The 23,228-nt window shown below is 31.4% G+C and overlaps 1 protein-coding gene across 1 annotated transcript; it reads right to left on the minus strand.

The window, feature by feature from the left end:
• Positions 1-1,713: 1,713 nt before the first annotated feature.
• Positions 1,714-21,931, minus strand: LOC107455681 (uncharacterized). The gene is made up of 6 exons (XM_021146178.3): positions 21,783-21,931; positions 13,694-13,746; positions 10,776-10,886; positions 6,631-6,678; positions 3,744-3,800; positions 1,714-1,892 (listed from the first exon to the last, which is right to left on the minus strand). Exons 1-6 carry the CDS (start codon positions 21,916-21,918, stop codon positions 1,842-1,844), a joined length of 456 nt encoding a protein of 151 aa, XP_021001837.2. The 5' UTR covers positions 21,919-21,931; the 3' UTR covers positions 1,714-1,841.
• Between the last annotated feature and the right edge of the window lie 1,297 nt (positions 21,932-23,228).

Below are 23,228 nucleotides of genomic sequence, written 5' to 3' on the forward strand. Positions count from 1 at the left end.
TGTTTTTAATCGTTATTATTATTATTATAAAATTATTCTTAATCCCAAAATTATTTACTGGAATATTCTAATTAATTTGCCTGAGAGCGGTGCGTTTCTAAAAAAGAGATTAAAGGTGCCAATTTTTGATTTACGTTTTTAAAAGCTCCTAAAGGTGCCTTTTTAATTCGGGGTTTGTGAAAAAGTGCTTAATTTTAAAGACAGATGTTTTTCTTTGCCGCGTCGATTGCAGTTTTAAATTACAAAAAATGCATGATTTTCATAATTTTCTCTGCAATATTTCTGAAAAAGTAGTTATATTGTCATGATTATGTAGAGTTTTTGAAAATGTTTTTGAATTTTATTCTTTCTATGTTTATAAATAAAGAACTTTCAACGATAGAAAAAAATATTTTTAATTGCTGCACAAATCCTAATTATGATTTCTTTTTGAAAGTGATTAAAAATATTTTTGAGTACTTGAAGAGTACTTAAAAGGTGCTCATTTTTTGTTGAAAAATCTGGCTACGCACCCTGATTCGCATTTTTCGTTCTTTTAACAATTATCTTGATGACGGAAAACAATTTTTATTCAGAAAGATGTAATATCACAAGGATCTAAAGTTTCCATTAACTTTAACCGTGTAGGATCAGGGTATAGAGCATTCGCCTTCCAATGAGGTGCGCCGGGTTCAGATCCCAACGATGGCTGGTTGATACGAATTCCGCACTGGGCTCGCACCGTCCACAGTGCTGACGTAAGATAATCTCAATGGTAGACGGATCATGGGTTAGAGACCCTTTGTCGTCAGGTTAACCGTGGAAGGTTTTCGTGGTTTTCCTCACCACGTATATCAAATGCGGGTTAATCATCAAAAGTTCACCAAGAAAGAAATATTTCTCAGAATAATTGAAACAGGAGATCCCTTGTCTTATGAATTGGGTTCAGAATTATAAGTCTATGGAATTGGACATTAGTAGTCGTAAATCCAAAATTGGGTTTGAGGTACAGCGACGGTTGAAAAATTTAATTAACTTATTTTTGCACTATTAAAAAATGTGTACTAAATATCAAATTTGATTTAAGATTTATTGATAATTAAACTGTCTCAAATGTTCGAAATTCTATGGTTTTGTTAAATAATATTTATTCTGAGAAAGTATTATTGCTTTCTTATCATTATGATAACATTGTTTTTAATTTTTTTGGACTTAATTATTCAAAAAGAAGAAACTATCTACATTGCTTACTTATATGATAAAAAGAATGATGTTAAGTTTAATATGAACTAATTGCATGGAAATTTAATATTTCTAATAACATTTATTTAAATATATTTTTATTCGAATCAATAGAATTAAAAGAATTTGTGGAAACAAAACTGTACATTTCCAGTAGGAATGGGTAAACCGAAATTCTTAAAATTAGACAATTTCAATACTGACGTTCATAATAAGGTCATAATCAAGTGCCTGATCAACTGATTAGAAAACCGATCCAAAAAAGCTAACTCTGGATAGGTCTAAAGGCTATATACTTAAAAAAATCAGTTTTATTATTTTTTGTTTATATGTAACTGTTGGGGGCATTTATACACTTATTTCAATTCTTATTAGCGTTCCTAAATCAAACATTTTGTAAAAGTCAAAAAAAAGAAAAAAGAAAATAGGAGGAAAGAAAGAGAAGAAATTCCTGTTATGGACGAAACACATAAAGAATTAAAGACAAATAAGTTTCTTAAACTTGTTAAGGTTACATTTTATTTTTTCGAAAATAATTAGTCAGCAAATGTTTAAGTGGTAGAAGTTCTATATTTGCATTATCGAAGAGCATTTTATGTCGATGTTTAGCATTTGAGACTTCAGCATTTTCCTTCAAAATGAATTCTGTTAAATATATCTGTTGCGCAGCTCTATAATAATAATAATAAAACATGTTAAAATTAACTAAAAAGAAGAAAAAAAACTTTTCAAAAAAAAATTTCATATCAATCATTTTTTCATTTTATTTTTGTATTTTAAATAATTTTTTTACAAAAACAACAAGTCCATAATACTGTTTGAATAAATATGTCAGCACGACGACGTAAATATTATAATGAAAATTTATTGTCTCTGCATAACTAACACTTTTAATATCTTATAACAATTACAACAACATAACTCGACATTACTTATTTTAACACTTTTTTGTAGCATTGATTCTAGTGTATTCAAATAACGAAACTGTAATTCATTTTATTAGCAAGAAAAAAATATTTATTTCAATTAATTTTAATTAATATAGTAATTAGTTAATTATGTTAATTAATTGAAAACTATTAATCATTCGAAATAATAGATTTTTAATCGAAATATTCGAATAGACAAAGGTCACATTTCAAATACACAAGGATTATGCTTCCTTAATCGTAGAATACCCCCAGAGAGCATTAAAAGTTTGATTTTAATATAGTAGTAACATTTGTCAAAAAACCTTACTTTTTCAGATATTATTTGACTATTTAGCAATCCATGAGCTATAAATCGTTAATTTTGAGTATTGTGTCGCGAAATTAAGTGATATGTGACGAAACGGACGAAAAATGACGAAAATGTTTCCTCAACTCGAAATCTCATCGCAGTGCATCGTGGGAGATTGCTTACTAGAATGACGAAACTAGCTTGAAGACAAGACAATTGAAAATAAAGTAATGAAGAAAGATGGGGGGGGATCAAACTCTATGCTTTATCTATATGTCTTGTGTTAGTAAGGCGACATTGACCAAGGTATATAGTGTCCTAGATATAGTGATTATTTGGAAAGCATTTGGCACTTCAAGTTTTATTTCGGTAAAAAAAATTTGACAAAATTTTTTTTATTATTGGCCAATTCGTTTCGTCGAAAAAAATATCGATTGTTATTTTGACATTTTAACGAAATGTTTGCTACAAGAAAAAAAAGGTTTCGTCGAAAATAAAGAAAGTTTCGTGAAATTTGAGAATCCATTTCTAATGGTACAACTTTTATAAAGAAATGCAAATAAACCATTCTAGTTTGAAACAATTTTAAATTTATCTATACTAGTTAACGAGTATGAAGTTTGTTTAATTAGCCTTTTCATATCGAAATCGGATGTAAAAACATAACACTTCATCATTAAAAAATTTTATAACAATTAAAGGAAAAAAATTCAAAAACAATTTTTGCAATAAAAGCTTATAATAATATTTTTTTGTAAACTTTTTTACCTGTCTATGTTCAATCTTTTGAAAAAAGTAAAATTATCATTCAAGTATTTTTGCTGTGTAAGACTAACGTTAAGCCAATCAACCTTAGTAAATCATTAAGAAAAAATTGCTGCGAGTTTGCTTGCTATTGGCTCCTTGGATGTAAAAATGTTTTCTTTGCAAATTAGTTACTATTCCTTTTCTGGAAACTATAAGCAGAGAATTATTGTCACAATACTTAATTGAAGTAGCTATTGTAGTTAATAAAGTACTTATAACCCCTTCCCAATGTATTTAGCGTCAGGTATTCAATAATAGTTCGAATAAAAAAAGTTCAAAAAAAATTTTTTTTTTGATTTGGATATCTTTAAAAAAAATTTTTTAAATTGTATGAAGTGGTCTATAATTTATTTGATATAGTATAGCAATCTGCAGTAAACTTTATGAACTATAATTTAAATAATTCTTCAGTGATTGCTGGATAACTAAATACTATGTCTAAAGATCGTACAAAACATTAATTTTTAATAACATCAAGTGATACTTTTACTTACGCTTGCGTTTTGTATTCCATGACATGCTTCAGATTTTGTGGGATCAGCACACGTCGACTAAAAAATTATAATTTTTTTAAGAGAAAAATACATTTAACGCTTATTTTACAAATAAATTTTAAAAATTATTTACAAGTAAATTTATATACTCTTAATATTAAATTTGTTTTTCGATTTATTGATGATACAATTATTATACAATTTTATGGAATAATATTTATCCCGAGGAATAAATGTAGCTTAGTATCTGTAGTTGATAACGAAATGAACGAAAGTGCATTAAATGCCTGGTCTAAAAAATGTAATTTATATAAGAAATTTAATTAATTTTTAATTTATAAACAATAGCGAGAGTGCACTGAGGACGATGCTCTCAATGATTTATTTTTAGAGATGATTGTTTAATAATAATAAAAAAAAGTTATTTTAGAAAAAAAATAAGCACCTCAAACAAATAAAAAACCTCATATTTTGAAGTCTGATTAATTTTTATGATATAAAATTAAATGCAAACTAAAACATAAAACTTAATTATTTCTTTATATAAATTAGTTCTACCATTTATGAATGGTGAATTTGTTTGTACACATAATTATATGAGTAAAGGTAATTTTTATTGAAGCTAAATTTTATTCATTGATTCAGTTTACATGACGTTTAATTTGCTTTTTTGTTCCAAGAAAGTGACACTAAGATAAATTAAAATCGTTTGCAAAATTTTATGTATAGTGCACAAAAAAGGGGAAAAAAAAGAAAAAAAGAGAAGGACCACACTAAATACTTTTTGTTCCATTATTGGATTTTCGCTTTCTAGGGCTCAATCTTATTGGTTTGGGGGGTGACCTCGAATACTGTAATTAGTAAGTGCGGACAATATTTTAAATTACTAAATCAAACAGAAAAAACTCTTTCTCTGAATAAACATACCTTTTTTAAATAGATTCGGATTGCTGACCTACTTAATGTAAGGAGTAGACTCAATATGGGTTATATGGTTCCAATAGTATGGTCAGAAGAGCGGTTTGGACCCCTTAATTAAAATTTTACTTTTTTAGCGAATTGAAAAAATTTTATACGCAATTTCAAAATTCATTTCCCCACAGATTAAATATCTCGACCTCTATTAAATAGAATAATAAAAATTAATAGATATTTACTAAAAATTATACTTCGCATGGAATTATTTTTGGATAAGAGACTTTTATAATCATGTGGAAAAGCTTTTCAATTCGCTTAAAATGCTCTCAAGATGTAGCGAAATACGCCGGATGTAAAATTAACTCTAAGTGGTTTAAACTTTGGACAGCTCTCCTTGTCCAAACTATTAGGACTCCTCAGATTAGATTGTGGCTACACCCTATATTCTTTTTGTCAGGAATCCGAATTCGTTGAAAAAAGACATGTTTGTTCATAAAAAGTAGGTTTTTGTGTCTGATTTCGTAACATAAAATATCGTCTGCGCTTATTAAATAGCATACTCACCCTTTGAACGGTAAAGAATGAGTCCTTGAAGGTAAAGATCCGATCATTAACTTAAAAGTTATTCAGGGTGATTTTCTTGTACTGTTTACCTTCGATACATTTTGAAGTCAATTGAGGTAACCCCTAAGAACTACTGACCTCCATTAACTAACATTTTTTTGTGGAACAAAGTGGTCGTTCTCGAGAGTTTTCACTTTATCTCGAAAAATTATTTTAATCTTAATTCATATAAGCCTGTAAATGCATATATTAAACTAAACTCAGTGGTGCGACCGCCCATGGAGGGCCAAGGCCTACTGCGCCCGTCTCAGTTTTCTTTACCTTTGGGCTCTTGGGTGCAAGAGCAGATGTTGTCAGCCTAAACGCGGAATTCCCAGTGTTTAGTTCCCAAGCATGCTTGGTACTCATTTTATCGACCCACTAAAGGGATGAAAAGTTGAGTCAGCCTTGCCCGGCCCGAGGATCGAACCACGGACCTGTGACCCAAATGCATTTTAAATGCATTTGCTGTCAGAAATATATATAAACTTTTGTTTTTTCCGTTAAACTTTTTTTCCTGTTGTTCACTTTAGTTTTAAATTTCAGTCACCTGAGAAGCATTTTTATCAAAAAGAAAATACTAGTTCACCTATTTTTATTCTGATTTTTTCTTATCGTTCGCATTCTTAACAAAATCCCTCCGCCTTAGTTTTTATACTTTCCGGTCTTGGAATTTTTTTTACATATTTTTTATTTACAAATGTTACAATTCACATTTTCATTAGTTGTTTTAAATTGATATAAGAATTTTAATAGATTTTACGTTTTCAGAAAATATATAATATAGTGCCTGCTATTTCAGCGTGCAGGAATTATGATTGAAAAAATTCACGCACTATTCTTTTTTTCAGATGAATATAATTCGTAAACATTTTATCTCGAAAAATGTTACAGAAATTGTGTAATAAAGCAGAAAAAAGAAATGAAAATCCGAGATTTATGGAATACACCGAATCCGAATCACTATCTTCATAATCAAGAAATTTTCTTTTGTTATTCCCTCAGCTGACACTCGGCAAATCCATATCTTTCAACAACGCTAATCGCGCGAAAGAAAAACAAAAAGCATGCTAAGTCACAAATACGCGGGCAAAAAATCTATCAAGAGAAGAAGGAAAATTCATGAAAACTCTAGTGCCATCTGGAAGTGAAAATAAGCATCAAATAATGCTTTTTTTTAAACCTACACGGGGAAATGGCGGGATCAGTATTGAAATAGGCTGAAAAAATTTCTTCGCCCTCGATTTTCATGTGACCCGTAGTCGGTAACGAAACTAATACCCCGGTCAAATCGCAAGAGCCGTACGCAGAGGGTTAGGAACTCTGTTTAATCACATCGGGATTAGTTAACTGACACAATACTTACTATCCCAACTTCTATTGCATACTGAACCATTTCTGTAAATATTTCATCCTTAAAAAGAAATATTTTAGTTTAATTTCGAAAAAACAATAGTTTTTTAATAAAAATATATTGTTGCATATAAAAATAGCAACTAATAAAAATTTAAAACAATGATTGAAAATCACATTTTTCTAACATCAGCGTTTCTAACACACTCATAAAATTTTATTTTTCTGACTTACGATAGAATAACAGCAGCAGTCTGCCCATCGATTAATTGTAAAGTTAACAGTAAAGAAATTTTTTTACCTTTACGGATCTGAAACCGTGTACAACTAGTATGATTAAAAACGAAACAAGAATACAAAACTGCACGGTTTTTCAACCATTTGCAACTGGCATGGTTTCAAAACCGTATTTTTTTATTGTTTAACTGGTCATTGGAGCTATGCTTTTTGTTTTGTAATAGGCATTAAAGTTACGTTTCAGTTGAGTTGTGTTTTATCAAAAGAACCGTGGGATGTGATTTAATTTGTTTATCTGAATGTTTCCTCTCCCGTAAGAGATGCGAAATACCAGTCGTTTTTGTATTAAGCAGCTTTAGGGTGCTGGCGCCTTTGTGTGAATGGAGCATTATATTATATTAGTCCAGGGTTACAAATTGGAAAGTGCAGGGCACTCTTCAAGTGTTGAAGAGAATGGAAAAAAATATAGTGGAGTCAACGCTGGGACTGGGACCCGGTTGTAATATGTACCCAGCTGCAAATCAACTAATCGGCTTCATTAGGTGGACTGAGCTGTTATGATGGTTATTTAACTGTATTGGGTGAAAGGCTGATATTGGTTTTAAAGTAACTGTAAAATATAAGGAAAATCGGATAGTTCTAAATAGGAAATATAGGCCAATATGCCTATAGCAATTATTGGTCTATTTCGCATATATAGAAAAATATCAGAAAATAGCGGCAATTTGAAACACTAGTGAACTAAGATTCGTGAATGTTTGTCCGATGTGGGCCCAAGTAGTTTTGTTGCTAGGGCGGATTGAGCTTGTCATTCCGCCTTTTGTTGTGGTTAGAAGAAAAGTACGATTTTTTTTAATATTTTTGATAAATATTTTGATTTTTTTTGTCTAATAAACGCTAATAAATGGAAAAATGTTTTTTTTTTGTGTTTACGATACTTACTGCGCAATTTACATCAAATACCTAAATAATCTTTTCAAAACCGTGAGACAGAAATATACAGACAGAAATTTATGAGACAGAAATTTACTACTGATGTAGTAATGATTGCTATGATGATTAATACTATTATATGATGATTATACTATGATGATTAATGCTTATACATTACTATGATGATTTAATACTTCGGATGTATGACGAAAATGTTTTTTACTATATATTTATTTTTATACTATTTTTGTGAAGAGATTCAGATTTAAAATCGAAGACNAAAGTGCAGGGCACTCTTCAAGTGTTGAAGAGAATGGAAAAATATATAGTGGAGTCAACGCTGGGACTGGAACCCGGTTGTAATATGTACCCAGCTGCAAATGAACTAATCGACTTCATTAGGTGGGCTGAGCTGTTGCGAAGGTTATTTAACTGTATTGGGTGAAAGGCCGATATTGGTTTTAAAGTGACTGTAAAATATAATCAAAATCGGATAATTCTAAATAGGAAATATAGGCCAATTTGCCTGTAGGAAATATTGGTCTATTTCATATATATAGAAAAATATCGGAAAATAGCGGCAATTTGTAACACTAGTGAACTAAGATTCGTGAATATTGGTCCGATGGGGGCACTAATTATTTTGCTGCTAGGGCGGTTTGAGCTTGTCATTCCGCCTTTTGTTGTGGTTAGAAGAAACGTACGATTTTTTGAATATTTTTGATAAATATTCTGACTTTTTTTTTCTAACAAACGCTAATAAATGGAAAAATGGTTGTTTTTTTTTGTGTCTACGATACTTACTGCGCAATTTACATCAAATACCTAAATAATCTTTTCAAAACCATGAGGCAGAAATATACAGAGACAGAAATTTATGAGACAGAAATTTACATTAATATTTTTTACTTCGAATGTATGACGAAAATGATTTTTTCCATGTATTTATTTTTATACTATTTTTGAGAAGAGATTCAGATTTAAAATCGAAGAATACTTGGACCATTTAAAACGTGGTTGTCTATCAGAAAATAAACTTGACGACAAAAATTCTGAAGTAAAATAATAAAAATGAAACTAAAAATTCAAATGGGAATAACATCATCTTATTAAAACGTAGAAATTCTGATTCTTTCATTCTTTTGAAAAGCATTTAATATGTTACACTAGTTTACTTTTATTTCTATCAACAAAACATTCAAATATTTAAATGCTNTTGGACCATTTAAAAAGTGGTTGTCTATCAGAAAATGCTCTTGATGACGAAAATTCTGAAGACAGGTGCCGCGATGTAGCTGAAATTATATGAGTGTTTCAAGAGAATAATAATAATAATATATTTTTTTAAATTATCATCAGAAAAAAAAGATGTTCAAAGATATATTATTTTTTATATACTTTGCGTAGTTACTGATATTTCCAACATGCTGTTTTTGATTTATTTTATATTATATATTTATGCTATTATTTTTTTATAAAATTTTTCCTTTAATCTATTAGAGCATGAATTAGATCAATTTGTTTTATTTCGCAAAAAATATTTAAAAAAAAAACATACAAAGAAGGGTTAATAATTAACCTAGAAACAATTTTACCTAGGCACCAATTGGGTTCAAAATTGCATCCATCTGAGTCCGATAACAACATACACTGAGGGACCAATATTGGGATGTTTAGACTTTTTTAAAATAGCTCCTATAATGGCCAATATCGGGTGTAAGTTGACTTTATTTCCTAAAAATGGATATAAAATATCGGGATAATCTGATAATTTTACATAGGACCGATAATGGTTGTAAAGTGGCCGGAAAATTCTATCTACTGTCAATATCGGAAAAATAACGGCTCTTTAAACCCTAATTGAGACAAGATTCATGAATGTTGGCCCATTGATGGTTCAAGTCATTTTGCTGCTATTGTAAAATATGTTTAACTCATTGAATAAAGTTTTACGTAGGATTTATAATAAATCATTGTGTAATTTTGTTACTTTTAAATCACTGTCAATTTGAGTTTCCATGGCCATTTTTATAATTCGAGAACAAATTTCGTGTTTATTTCAATTAGTTTCAGAGATGGAATAATTATTAGACTTGTTTACGAGCTTAAATAATTTATATATTTCTCTTGCTTCCTCCTAAAGTAAAAGTTCTAAAACATAGAGATGGAAGTTAGCATAGCGGGGTCTCTTTTGTTACCAGGACAGTTTTCCTATGAAAAACTGACTCTAATTATATGAATAATCCATTCTTCTCCCTGGGTACTCATTTTGAAATTTTAGTCTAGTACTCCATTTTTTTTTAGTACTGTAATTTCATGTGATTTGAAAGAAAATCTTCAAAAATATTTCCTTGAATCATCTACGCTTTCAGGATAATTGAAAAACCTTCGTCTTTGTGTACCAAATCAATTATAAATGTTGAAAATGTTTGTAAAGCAATATTTTTTAATTTTTCCCATGAAATTTCTCTGATACAAAATTTCCTGCTAAGAAGTTCCGATATCCTTCATCAGTTTTAACATTTAGTTCCTATTACAACCCTGCAGCTTTTGTGCAAACTGATGTCAAAACATTCAGTANTACTGAAAATTTTTAAATCGGCTGCCTTATCTGAAAATAGTACAATCACAGAGAGTCATGAAATGAGAGTCATTTGCCAAATTATTTAAAGCAATAATCGCAATGATAGTTTTTTATTCATGGGGCATTGATCTTGAATTGCTGTTTCTCTGTCTAACCTGGACCAGTGCAATATTTTAATGTTTTTATTCAGTGAAATTTCTTACGAAAAAATTTTCCGCAAATTAGTTCAGATATTTTTTTATTAATTTTTATAATTTTTCCAATTCTCTCGTGTAACTTTTTTGCAAGCTGAAGCGATAACTTAAATAATTTTTTTGTTCAAACTGCTTCAATAATAATTATTGCCATTCCTTATCTATTTATATTTTATGAATTGACATTACTAAGTCGATTATGCAAGATACCTGTTTTTCATCATCCATGGCACAGAAATCTTGATAAAATGCTTCCCTGTTTTCCCAGGACCAGTCCATTGAGGAAAAATCTGCGAAATGCTTTACTGCGTTCACACCATACTTTAAAAAAAAATAAGAAAAATAAAGCTATTGCGAATTTTTAAATTTTCAGTAAAGGTGCATTGAAAGAGAAAAGACATAATCTTAAATATTTATTATTTATCTGACCAATGCGACTAAATTTTCATGCAGTGCGCAAAGAAAGGAAAAACGGACAAACCTGAATACCTTTTTATTTTATGATGGGAACTTTCACGTTCTTGGACTCACTCTTAAGAGATCAAAGCATTGACCTCAAACATGGTAATTAATTAGTGTAGACGATATTTAATGTAAGGGAATGAGAAACACAAACTTGCATCCTCCTGTCAGATAAATAAACGTTTCATTTGAAGAACTCTGACTTCTTACCTCCAAAGTGCAGAGGGGTTGCTGAAATCTAGAAAATATGGTCCTCACAGTTTGGTCAGGAGTGCAGTCCGAACGCTTTACTCCTAATACATAATATTACTTTTTGTGTTTTTTGCTGTAGCTCGAGAAAAATTATAAAGATCGCTTATCCAGAGATAATTCAATGCAAATGAATTCTACACCAGCATTTTGGTCGGTGTGAGCCATCTGCTGAATTCGTATCGACCAGCCATTTCAGGGATTCGAACGTGGTTTACCTTATACCTTATTGGGAGGCTAGCGCTTTAACTTCTGAAACACCACGGCTCTCACAAACCTGTTTTTTTTTTATTTTATAACCGTGGAATAGTGGACAAAATTTTCGGGTTAACGACTGTTAATGCTGAACTCCATAGTCTTGTAATTTTGAACCCAATCCAAAAGACAATTCTGATCAGATTCTGGATCAAGTATTGGGAGAAGTTTACCTTTGTGGAGGTCTTTTTAACGGAAGTAACCGGTATTTGCGTTAGATGAAGTGGAAAAACCACGAAAACCTCCCATGAAAAACTTGACGACAATGGAACTCTAACACATAATCTGCCTATCATTGAGAATATTTTACATCATTACTGTGGTCAGTGCGAACCGGGAGCCGAATTCTAATCGACCAGCCTGCCAGACTATGAATTTCAAAGAACAAGGTTCGAGTAAGAAGAACTGAGTGTCAGAAATCACATGTTCGAAAAACCACTGAAAGAGGGAGAAAGGCTAAATTAATTCAGGAGAGTGTTTTTTTTTCTTTCTAGATTTTTTATTTCTCTTAAAGTTTTATTTCGAACTTTTAAAAATAATTAAGACAAAAATTTACATATTATTTTTAGGAGTGTTAAGTTTTCTTTCACCCTCATTATACAAATGTTGTGTTTTGAATGAATGTTAAATATGCTTGTATATATATATAAGAAAAATTAAGATTGGGAGAGAGTTTTAGATGACTGTATGGAGTCACTTTGGTTACCTTACGTTATGGTGAGTGAATAACTTTCAAGGAGTTTNTACTTATTAAAAGTATATATATATAAGAAAAATCAAGATTGGGAGAGAATTTTAGATGACTGTATGGAGTCACTTTAGTTGCCTTACGTTATGGAGAGTAAATAACTTTCAAGGAGTTTTTTCTCTCATAAAGTTATGTTAGGCTTAGGCTGAGATGTAGTACGAAGTACCTGCCCGCAGAGCGGGCACTCCACTTTTTCGTCTGAATTGATGCCCGTGGGTGACTAGAGTACTGTGTTTTGCAATAAAAACAAGAGAAATAGCAGAAGCACTGGTTGACGTAAGTTTATACTTGTTGTCGTGCTTATAAAAAGGGGATAAGTTAGGTATATAACTAGGAGTGGATACTCCCGAGTCGGCGATCCCATGAAGGTCACTTCACCTCTCTGCGAGTATCCATAGTTGGATGAGGGGAGAGGATATATTATTTGTAGTGCCTTGAAAGAACACAATATGATGATAGGAATGACGTAATTGGGTTATAAAGTTAGGTGATGTCTAAGTTAACTTATAATTTTTCTTGCTTAATAAAAATTCTGGTAAGTTCAAAGATTGCTTTTTTATTATGCTTGCTTAGCATTTTCCTCTTTGCACTCAAGTATTCCAGCACAGCCATCCCTGGGATTCGAACCTGGTATACTAGTTCGAAGGTGAATGTTGAACCACCACTGCTCTCTACAATACAATAACGGTTAAAAAATAATTTATTTGATTTAAATGTTTTAGATATACAGCGAAAAACAAAATAATTTGATCATTTTTCTAACAGAACTATAGTCGCCATATTTGTCAAATAACATTTTGGAGTTGAGCACTTTGGAGTTTACTGATGTATACGTTGTCTTTGAACGAAAATTGTTTGTATCTCCTATGGCGTGAGACATTTCTAAATAATTATGTTTATTATGGTATGTGCATTGATAGTTACATTGCTTTTTTCCCGCTGTGGACTGATCTTTAAGACACGGCTTCCAGCAGATTGCCGAAGTCAAGCATCACTGGTTTCGGCTATTGTGCGGTACGATGATCACTTGGATCAGTCTGCGTAGGGACCGAGGGTGTGCGGTATTAGTCTTTGTTAAACTGTTTGCCTGTAAAGTGCCCGACTTCACTTGCAGGTCGTCGGCTTACCAGTGAGGGGGCCATCCTTTCTGCCCAGGATCTAAATTGTTATTTCATGTCTTCGAATCATCCTCAGGGATGTTTCCCCGACCGTCGCCAATAGCCCATTGTACAGCTCTAGTGAGACGTAAATGAACAACTACTAATACGCTACATTACTTTTTAGTCTCTCGAGATTTTTATGAACATTTAACAAAGGAACACCAATATATTGAAAATTTGCTCATAAAATACTATATATCATATATTTTAAATTTGCTTTAATAATTATTGTACCAGGAAATAAATAATCATACCTCTTCCGGTACCATCATGGTGCATGAATCCAATTTATCATTCATGTCTTGATCTGAAATAAAAATGTCTTCTGATAAAAATAATTAAAAAAAATACAAGTATATTTTTCAAAAATTAACAATTTTTTGTGATTTTATATGAAACAGAAAATATAAAAAGGTTAAAAGTATTTTTTTCACTGAATTGTAAACGTATTGGTTATATTAAGCTTATTAAAAAAATATAAGGACAGTGTGGCTGAATGCCACACGATTTTATCTATTGTCATTTAGTTCCAACTTGGTTTTTTATGGGATGTATTCACTGAAAATAACTGACGGAAGACGATTTCTGTTCGAAAAGAATTTTTCTTGATAAAATTAAATTACACACTACTGGCCAATAAAATTGTTGCACCAGAAAGGAATGCGAATAACAGAATGCTATTTATTGGACACATACATTTCAGTTGGACGAACAAGGAATTAAGTTTTCAGGATATTTGGATAAATAGAACCTGAGGAATCAGTACTCAGAGCAGCCTCCCCTCGCAGTAATAACAACAGTTATTTTCTTGGGCTTCGAGTCGAACAGAGAGTGCATATCATGGATGGGTACAGTATTTCATGCAGCTTCAACATGATGCCATAATCAATCGATCGAAGTGACTGACGAGTAATGGCGTGCCAGTCGTTCTAAATCCATTGACCAGACGTTTTTAATTGGTGAGAGATCAGGAGAAAGTGATGGCCAGGGCAACAGGCGATCATGATCTGAGTCAAGATAGATCAGAACACTGCGAGCAGCATGCGGTCGTACATTGTCTTGCTGAAACGTAGCGTTATGAAGGCCTCGAAGATAAGGCAGAGCAACTGGCCCTAACACATCTGAAATGTAACGGCTGCTGTTCAAGGTGCCGGCAATGTTGATCGAGACGTGTATCTAATGGCACCCCATACCATTACTCCAGGAGATGGGCCAGTATGGCGATGTCGAATGCAAGCTGCCAATGGGCGTTCTAAACAATGTCCCCAAGCAGGGATGCGGCCATCATGAAGCTGTATACCGAAGCTAGATTCGTCTGAAAAGACGACGCCAAGCCATTCCTGTGTCCTGGTTTGCCGTTGATCACACCACTGGAGGCGGTCCTGCCTGAGATGCTGCGTCAAGGGTGGCCGAAGAAATGGTCGCCGTGATGACAGTTCATGCTGCTGCAAACGTTGTCGAATTGTTCGTGCAGACACTTGTCTTGCAAATGATCCTATTTGATGACTCAGATTTCGTGACGCAGCTGTGCCATCCCTTAGGATCAAGTGGCTAACATGTGCATCTTCTCGGCTGTTAGTAATAGGGGACAGTTAAGATCCTGCACGGCATTGCATATGACCAGCATGAACACATCGATTCCATATTCTGCTAACAGTCATGGGATCTCGACCAACGCGAGCAGAAATACTGCGGTATGATAAACCGCAATCCCGGTAGGCCACAATTTAACCTCGCTGAAACTCAGACACGTGCTGGTAGGCATTTCCCCTTCTTACTCGAGGGATAAGAAAAACTTTTTTATCCAAGAACAATGCTTAAATTCAATTTCTGTAGGAAACACTTACTGCCAAATCTCTTTTTTTAGACGCATTGTAGGTGTTGCACCACCGCCTGCTATGCATGAAGGCGATAATAAACTAATCATTTTCATACCCCAACATATTTTTCCCGTCAGGCAAATTTCACTTTCGTGGTGTGCCATCTTCCTGGTGCAGCAATTTTAATGGTCAATAGTTTATTGTCTGCAACTTAAGCCAAGAACTACTCGACCTAAGCAACTATATGACTGATTTTGCTCACATTTTGTCCTTTTTTTAAATAAACGTACATTCTTTAAAATGACGTGAAAATTGTATACCTAAAAATGCAAAATGCTTCAACTATTTTAAAATAAAATAATTAAAAATACTTATTAAAAGTTATATTTTATTTTATTCACAGTTGAACAGCCGACTCAATTTTTGTTTTACGACTACTAATGTTCAACTCCCTAGCCTAGTAATTTTGAACCAATGCAGACAACAAGGAAACGTCTGGATCAGTACCCCCAACGATATTGATTTCTTATGGGAACAAGGAGGACTTTGCGATACGACAGATTTAACGTGCATCGGTCACCATTTTCTACACGGGGAGTCTTCGGCCGGATTTAAAACAGGCATGTATAACAGGTAAAAACAGGTATGTAGTATGTATATTAAGAGAAAGTACGTTTTCGTGTCTGATTTTATAACTTAAAATATTGTCTACACTTATTAATTAGAATATTTGAAATAACCTCCACGAGCCATTAACTCCTTAACGACTGTTTAATTTTCAAGAAAACGGTCATGAAAGGGTCTATTTTGCCAAATACACGCATTTGATGAGTGCTAGTATCTAGTTTAAAATAAACTAACTATTTACAATTACCTTAAAAATATCCTGGTACTGCTGCATGGTGTTAAAATGAGAAATGAAATGTTTTCCGGGCAAAAGATTTGAATTAGTTTTATTCTTATTGGTGCATTTCTACTGAACACTCCAGCCCGTCAATATCACGGGAGCATATATGGCAACGTTACTTTTAAAAAGTAACGAGTAAAAGTACAAGTATTTTTAAAAAAAGTAACGAGTAAAAAGTAAAAAGTTCTTATTTTAAAAAGTAACGAGTAAAAAGTACAAGTAAAAGTGCAAGTACTAAATAAAAAAAGTAACGATTTAAAAGTACATTTCTAGGAAATCTAAAGTTCAAAGTAACCTAAAATTTTATTGAATAATATTCTTATGTTCTTTAATGTTTCTGCAAAATTGTTGTTATTTATTTAATTCTTTTTAATTTCGAAATTAATGGACATTAATTTATTTTTAAATTCGGAAGAATATTGTAATATAATTTTATAATGTAATCGTATAATATAATTTCAAAATCAAATATAATTTTAATGTCAAACTTCTTATAGATTTGCAGGAAAAAGAAATTTTATCTATTGATTTTAATTTTTAGTTTATTATTTTTATTTATTTAAATTACCATTGATTTAAAATTGTTTTACTCTATAGAAACGCGTTTTAAAAGCACAAACATAAACAAAGCAAACACGGGGTTTCAGATAGCTTTGTGATCTTTGAGCTAGTAAAAAATAATTGAATGTGCAGTATAAGTTGAAACAGAACAGTCTACAGTTTTATTTGTAACAATGGCTAATGCTGAAGTCATGCGAGAAAATCATTTTCCGAACATTTCTGCCTAACGGAATAATTAAAATTTGTAAACGAATTTTAGTATCAGCGGCTAAATTAATACCTTCGAGTTTTCAAGAGTTAAAATAGTAATTATAATAGTTTTCAATAGCACAAATAGTTCTGAAGTTCTTAGAGATTTGACTGGGCGTTGTTTGACAAGGTCGGGCATAAACATAATTTTAGTAAAAAATGTACTAGGTAAAAATGTATTTAGTAAAAAATGTATTAAGACAAAAATGTATTATTAGTGAGTTCAAAAAGAAAATTGAAAAACGTAATAACAAAATCCAACATTTTTTATTTAAAATGTATTAAATAAATGCATAAAACTCGAAAATGAATGAAAATAACTTGCTAATTAATATTTTTATTCATTTTGCAAAATAATTGCATTTCGAAAGTGGTGTCACTGAGTCTGCTGCGAGAATTTCTCAGAACGTGCTTAGCCACGCTGAATAAGCGCTCCACGGGAGCACTAGAAGGTACTGCAGTATTATATTTCACATATAATTTTTTTACGATTGGATATCGATTCAAAATTGATATGCTTTCCGTTTCGACATTTGAGCTCATGTATGCCATAAATTCTTCTGTCGCTGGTGATTGGCATGATGTTTTCAGCTTTAGAAAATTGAATTTTTTTTCTGTTGCGTTATTAGTTATAGCAGGGTGTGCAGCTTGGACAATTCTTTCCAATTTTTTTGTAGCCTCCTCCCTAGCTTATTTCTTCCAACCAATTAGATTTGATGCAAGGTACCAGACCTGCAGCAAACAATAAATCGTCCTGCGATTTCACATCGCGAAACCTTTCGTAGTTCAAAAGAGCCGTCTTTACCCTTTCCTGAAAGGGAAAGGACGGCTTTTTTGAACTGCGAAATGACATTTTTTAAAAGGTCAAAGTATTTAAACACGAAGTTATCTGTGAATGCATATATATTGCAAATTAATTTCATAAATTAAAAAAACATAAGCATTTTTTTAATAAATTTTTTTTTATCGAAACTTACCGAGTTTTAGAAAAAAGTAACGATTTCATTTGACATTTCCGTTACAAATACTTGTACTTTTTCCTTAAAAAAGTAACGAAAGTACAAGTAAAAGTACTAAATTTAAAAAGTAACGAAGTACAAGTAAAAGTACGTACTTTTTACTTGTACCGGCGGTACAAGTAACGAAAGTAAAAGTACTGCCATATATGCACGGGAGTGAGGTTAAGAGAAGTCCTAGAACGTGAAAACCCGATCATTAGAACAAGAGCTATTCGGGGTGGTACGAGTTTTTTTTTCGCGCACTGTACATACAATGTATGTACACAATGTACGTGCATACAATGTATGCACGTGCGCTCATTCAATAGTACCATTATATGCATGTACATGCATTTTATGTACATGCATTTATATTTGTGTTCATAATGTTCATATATACAAGGCATGTTTGTATCAGAAGACAAAATTTAATAAACTGTAGCTCAAAATAAAATTTATGGAAATTCCTTGATCATTTTCAGCTTACTTTTAAAAAATACAAAAACCACAAATAAAATTATTTGAAATGTTTTAAATTTTCAAGAAGTTCAAATCTGACTTTTTTTTTAGTAGTTGAAAAATACGATTCACCAAAAAGCAATGAAAAACATTTGCCCATTTTTCTACGCATGCGCAGTATTAAAGATCTACTTTACCCTAAATACTCACATCTTTTGTTGTTTTAAACGAGTTTTTTTTCCTAAATTTAAAACTACAATTTTGCCATTAATTTCAAATTGCTCTTAATATTTTGTTTAATTTTATTCAATATTTTGTAAGCTATATAAAAAAAAAATGCAAGACAAAAAAAATGGATTTTATAAATAAAAATATCTTGATTTTCATAAATATTTACACTAAGTTTATGACACTTATAGCAGTTTACTGCAAATAACAACCAATTTTATCGACACTAGTTACAAAGCTTATTCATGATTTTCTGTCATAAGGTGGTGTTGCATTAGTTTTTTTTTACGTGACGTATTTTCGATTCCTCTAATCTGTGAAAACAATAAACCTTATTGCAAATTATGAAAAATTGCATGTATCTCTGAAATTGCAAAATAATTCTCGAAAAATTTCTTGAGAAATTAAAAAAAAAAATTCAAAGACTGAAAGTATCTCTTCTATCATCAAAGCTGCTAACATGCTCCGGACAGCGGATTAAAATTTTCTTGTGTCTTTTAATGTATGATTCTTGATTTAAGAAATCGATTTATATGGTTTAAACTCACCACCACTTCTGAATAATTCTGAAACGTTTATTTGTTTCAATTAAGCCGTTTGACCCTTTTAAAAAGTTAGCAGAATTAATCGCCAGTCTTCAAATTTTGGTCAATAGTTCTTTACAATTTTTGAAAATATTTTTTCGAATCAGCAGCAGTTGGTATCTCTTCATTATTTTTGGGTAGTGGTATATTATATGCTAAAAAAAGTTCTTTACTAACCACGCAAATTTGGTGTTGAAAAACAGTAAAAAATATATGTTAATATAAGTTAATACCAAATCAAGCGTTCGTAAACATTTAAAGGGGTGTAAATAAATCTAAACATTCATTGATGAAGCTTACGCCAAGTCTTATCTTGTTTTTTTCGGTTTTGAAAAGGCTCCGTAAATTCTGTAAAATAAAAAGTAAATTAGGATCTTATTTGTGTTACGTAATCGAAGATGGAAAACTCCGGTGACATAAAGTTCCAGCGACATGAGTTCGAAATAAGGTTTTAATCATGAGTGAAGTTATAAAATTAAAACATTATTTCGAATATGAACTTTTTTTTTCGCTCTATGATGCCTTACATCAAAAATAAACCAGGCTTAACTATTGCGGGCAAGGTTTAATGCGGAATTGTTATGTCCTAAATCATAATCCATTATTCACCAAGTTATTTCAATCTTTTTGTCAGATTAAGTTAAAAAAATGATCAAATCCTTTTTAATACCAAAGAAGTTTGAGTCCTCTTTAACTGATTGGACGAGAATATTGATGGTAGTCGATTATTTGCCAAAATATATCATTTTGTACGATTGATTTAACAAACAAGTCAATGAAAGTATTGTAAAAAGTATGCATATATTTCAGTTGTAGATATTTATTGTATAAGTTTCGGGGATGGGAATATAAGATGTCAAATGAAACAATATGGCAATGAAACCTCCTCTTTAACAAACCATCAAGAAACTCACAAACTCCAATTAACAGGTTATTCGTTAAAAAACATTTAAAAGTTGTCATTAAAAGAACAATTAAATTTTAAAATTTCGATTGTAAACATCTCATACTGCAGGTGGGCGTCACCGGGAAGAAACGGAATATCGGTACGAAATCTCAGACGCTGCACAACAACCCTTCTCGAAGGAACTTGAACTGGAGTAGAGAACGAAGTGCCTGTCCGCGAAGCGGACAATTGACTTCTTCATCCCAGGTAATGCCCGTGGGCGCCTGTAATGATGTCGATGGAGAGTTCTCGAAGGCAAACTGTCATCTCCTTAACCCTTTGAGGACGGGTGATTCAGAAAAGCATTCGTACAAAATCAGGATCAAGTTGTAATTAAATAAAAAACGGTAACTTAAATGTAGTCGTTGCTAATTTGACAGACTCACTTTGCTTTTAATTTAATTATTGTTTGTTTAAACATATATATAATCAATGTTAATTTAAAGTACAACTAAATAGTTTTATTTTGAACAAAGGATTTGCGAATTAAATAAATCAAACAATTATTACTCCGCCCACAAATAAACTGCTAAAGAAATACTTTGATTACCAGTTTTATATTTTTAACCTGATTGATGCGGTTTTATGCTGTCACGTATTTGTGACAGTCGGCCCGAAAGGGTTAAGTACTGGACATCAGCTTCTTCTCTCCCGGCCTTGGACGCCAGTTGTGCTCCTCCGCCGGTATTCATCCCCGCAGGAACTATTCCGGTTCGTCCTCCTACCTTCGTCTCTACATTTATAATTTCATAAAAAGTTTGAGATAAATCTGCCAATTGTACAAAACAATTTAAAATTATCTAACTTCTATTCACATCAGTTATGTCAAGTCTAATTCAAATTCATATTTTTATTATCGCCGCTCTGCCTGTATATTTAATTAATGAATACATTTTGTTTCAAGAAAGATTGTGTAAATGCATACTAAGTTAAATTTTTAAGCATCCTAAATTTATTATCCAACTTAATAATGTATCGTAAAAATAATTTTACTGGCTCTTATGTTTATAATATCTTACAATAATTATAAATTCTATGTTATGGAATGATGACAGAAATAGTGGCTGCTATTTTACACCAAGTAGTGTAAAAGATCATTGCTGAAGCTTCTCTACACCAAAACCTATCATTGCTTCTTGATGTAGTGAAATCCTTAGTGGAACACCACTTTGTAAAGAAGTTGATATCCTTTCAAGATATACGGAAATATTTTACAGGGTAGAAGTTGATGGAACAAAATAGCTTAAATCAAATTTACTCCATATATTAAACTTATAAGTATTTTCAGTATAAAGTAATCAATCAGTCTAAAAAAAATTGTTTTTTCCTATAAAAAGACCAAAGAGGTTTGCGAACAAAGGGAGTCAAATATAAAACATCTTTGGATTTAAGTTCAATTTTTTTCTACTTTCAAACTGCTCCTGAGGAGTGGGAAACAGAAATATGTAATCGAAGGAAAATTATGTAACATTCAAATCATTAGAAAATTTCTATAAAAATTTGAAAAAATCAGTCTGCTGTCAGCTCTCAACTCAGTTATAAATATGAAATAATTAGGAGTTATTACGTATCAGTTTAAAAATATTCTTACCCTTTGATATGCACTTTATCCAGATTGCGCAAGACTTAAAGTGCTCACCGTCACCCACGTCAACTGGATCTGAAGGTAGATTAATACCGCGCACAATATTCAAAACAGCAGCAGTAAACAAAATATTAATAAGCATCTTAACAGCAATAGTTCTTACAGCCTTACTTAGCATCTTACCTGTCAACTCGGCTTTAAATACATAAAATTAGCTGTTAAAACTAGGAAATTTTTTTTTGGAATGCATTGTTGATTGACTGAATAGTTATGCTTAATATAAAGCATTTCAATGCTACCGTGATGCGGTCTCTATTTCCCTGTTCTTTGTCTGGATCCCTTGATTTCAAAGAAAAATCGGAAGAAAAAATTATGAATAATTTAAATGAGTTACATTTTAGTCAAAATATAATGTATTGTACTTTATTCAAACTTTTTAAAGGCATAGATAATGACATTGTTTTTCTCTTTAATTCAGTTTCCTTTTACTACAATCACAACATTTGTTTTTTGTATTTACAAAGTTAAACATATTTTATAATACAGTTTATCTTTCATTTTCCTCATTCCTTTTTTTCAAGTAATTTTTTTTTAAATACTAACCGGAAAATTTTTAAACAATGCAAATTCTAGTTGACGCATGATGAAAGATAGCGTGATCAAAGATTTTGAAAAATATGAAAATTTTCAAGCATTTCGAAAGTTAAAGTCAGGCATTGAAAAATCCAGACAACATGTAAGTATAATCGAATATTGCATAAATAAAAGTGGATTTTATTTTCGTCTTTTTATTTGGATTTTATAAGAGGATTTATTATTTGGTTCTCAATTTCAAATCTTGGGCGTTTAGAGAAATTTTTCAATTTTTTCAAAAATGTTCATCGTGTAAGTAAAATAGTCAGTACAGCATATACAAACATTTCAAGCACACTCCACATGCTCCAAATAGCGAGTTTTCTTAATTATGAACATTATTTTAGTATATATGAGCTTTTTTAAAATTTTCGATCTATATTGGCGGACATCGAAACTTAACAAAACTAAACTATGGTGGACGGTGTGCACTATTCAAGACGATAGATCGTAGTCGATTATTTGCCTATCTGTCAAAGTCAATCTCTTTTTTAATTTTTTTGGATTGAGTTAACAAAATGATCAAATAATTTTCAGTACCTAGTACGCTTCAGTCCTCTATACCTATGAAACTAAAATATTGATTGAAGTCTATTATTTGCCAAGTAATTTCAATTCACTTGTTGAATTGATTTGACAAACTAATCAATCAAACTGTTAAAACAAACATGTATGTTTTTATTTGTATATTAATTGTCTGTAGATAATATCTACCTTCTCATAAGAAGATATAGATAAACCTGCCAAAGGTATAAAAAATTTTATAATATCTAAATGCCTATTTTAAATTCACTCTGATATTCTCTCTATGCTCTGTGT

This window comes from Parasteatoda tepidariorum, unplaced genomic scaffold (assembly GCF_043381705.1).
Source record: "Parasteatoda tepidariorum isolate YZ-2023 unplaced genomic scaffold, CAS_Ptep_4.0 HiC_scaffold_417, whole genome shotgun sequence".
NCBI lineage: Eukaryota > Metazoa > Arthropoda > Arachnida > Araneae > Theridiidae > Parasteatoda > Parasteatoda tepidariorum.

Bases quoted from the DNA above. Each gene is read 5' to 3' on its own strand.
- LOC107455681 (XM_021146178.3), bottom strand. From the start codon at position 21,918: ATGCTTATTAATATTTTGTTTACTGCTGCTGTTTTGAATATTGTGCGC. The intron at 6,679-10,775 runs GTATCTTGCATA...TTTCTTTTTAAG, and splicing joins CCATGGATGATGAAAAACAG to GATGAAATATTTACAGAAAT. The intron at 1,893-3,743 runs GTAAGTAAAAGT...TTATTATTATAG, and splicing joins ATGGAATACAAAACGCAAGC to AGCTGCGCAACAGATATATT.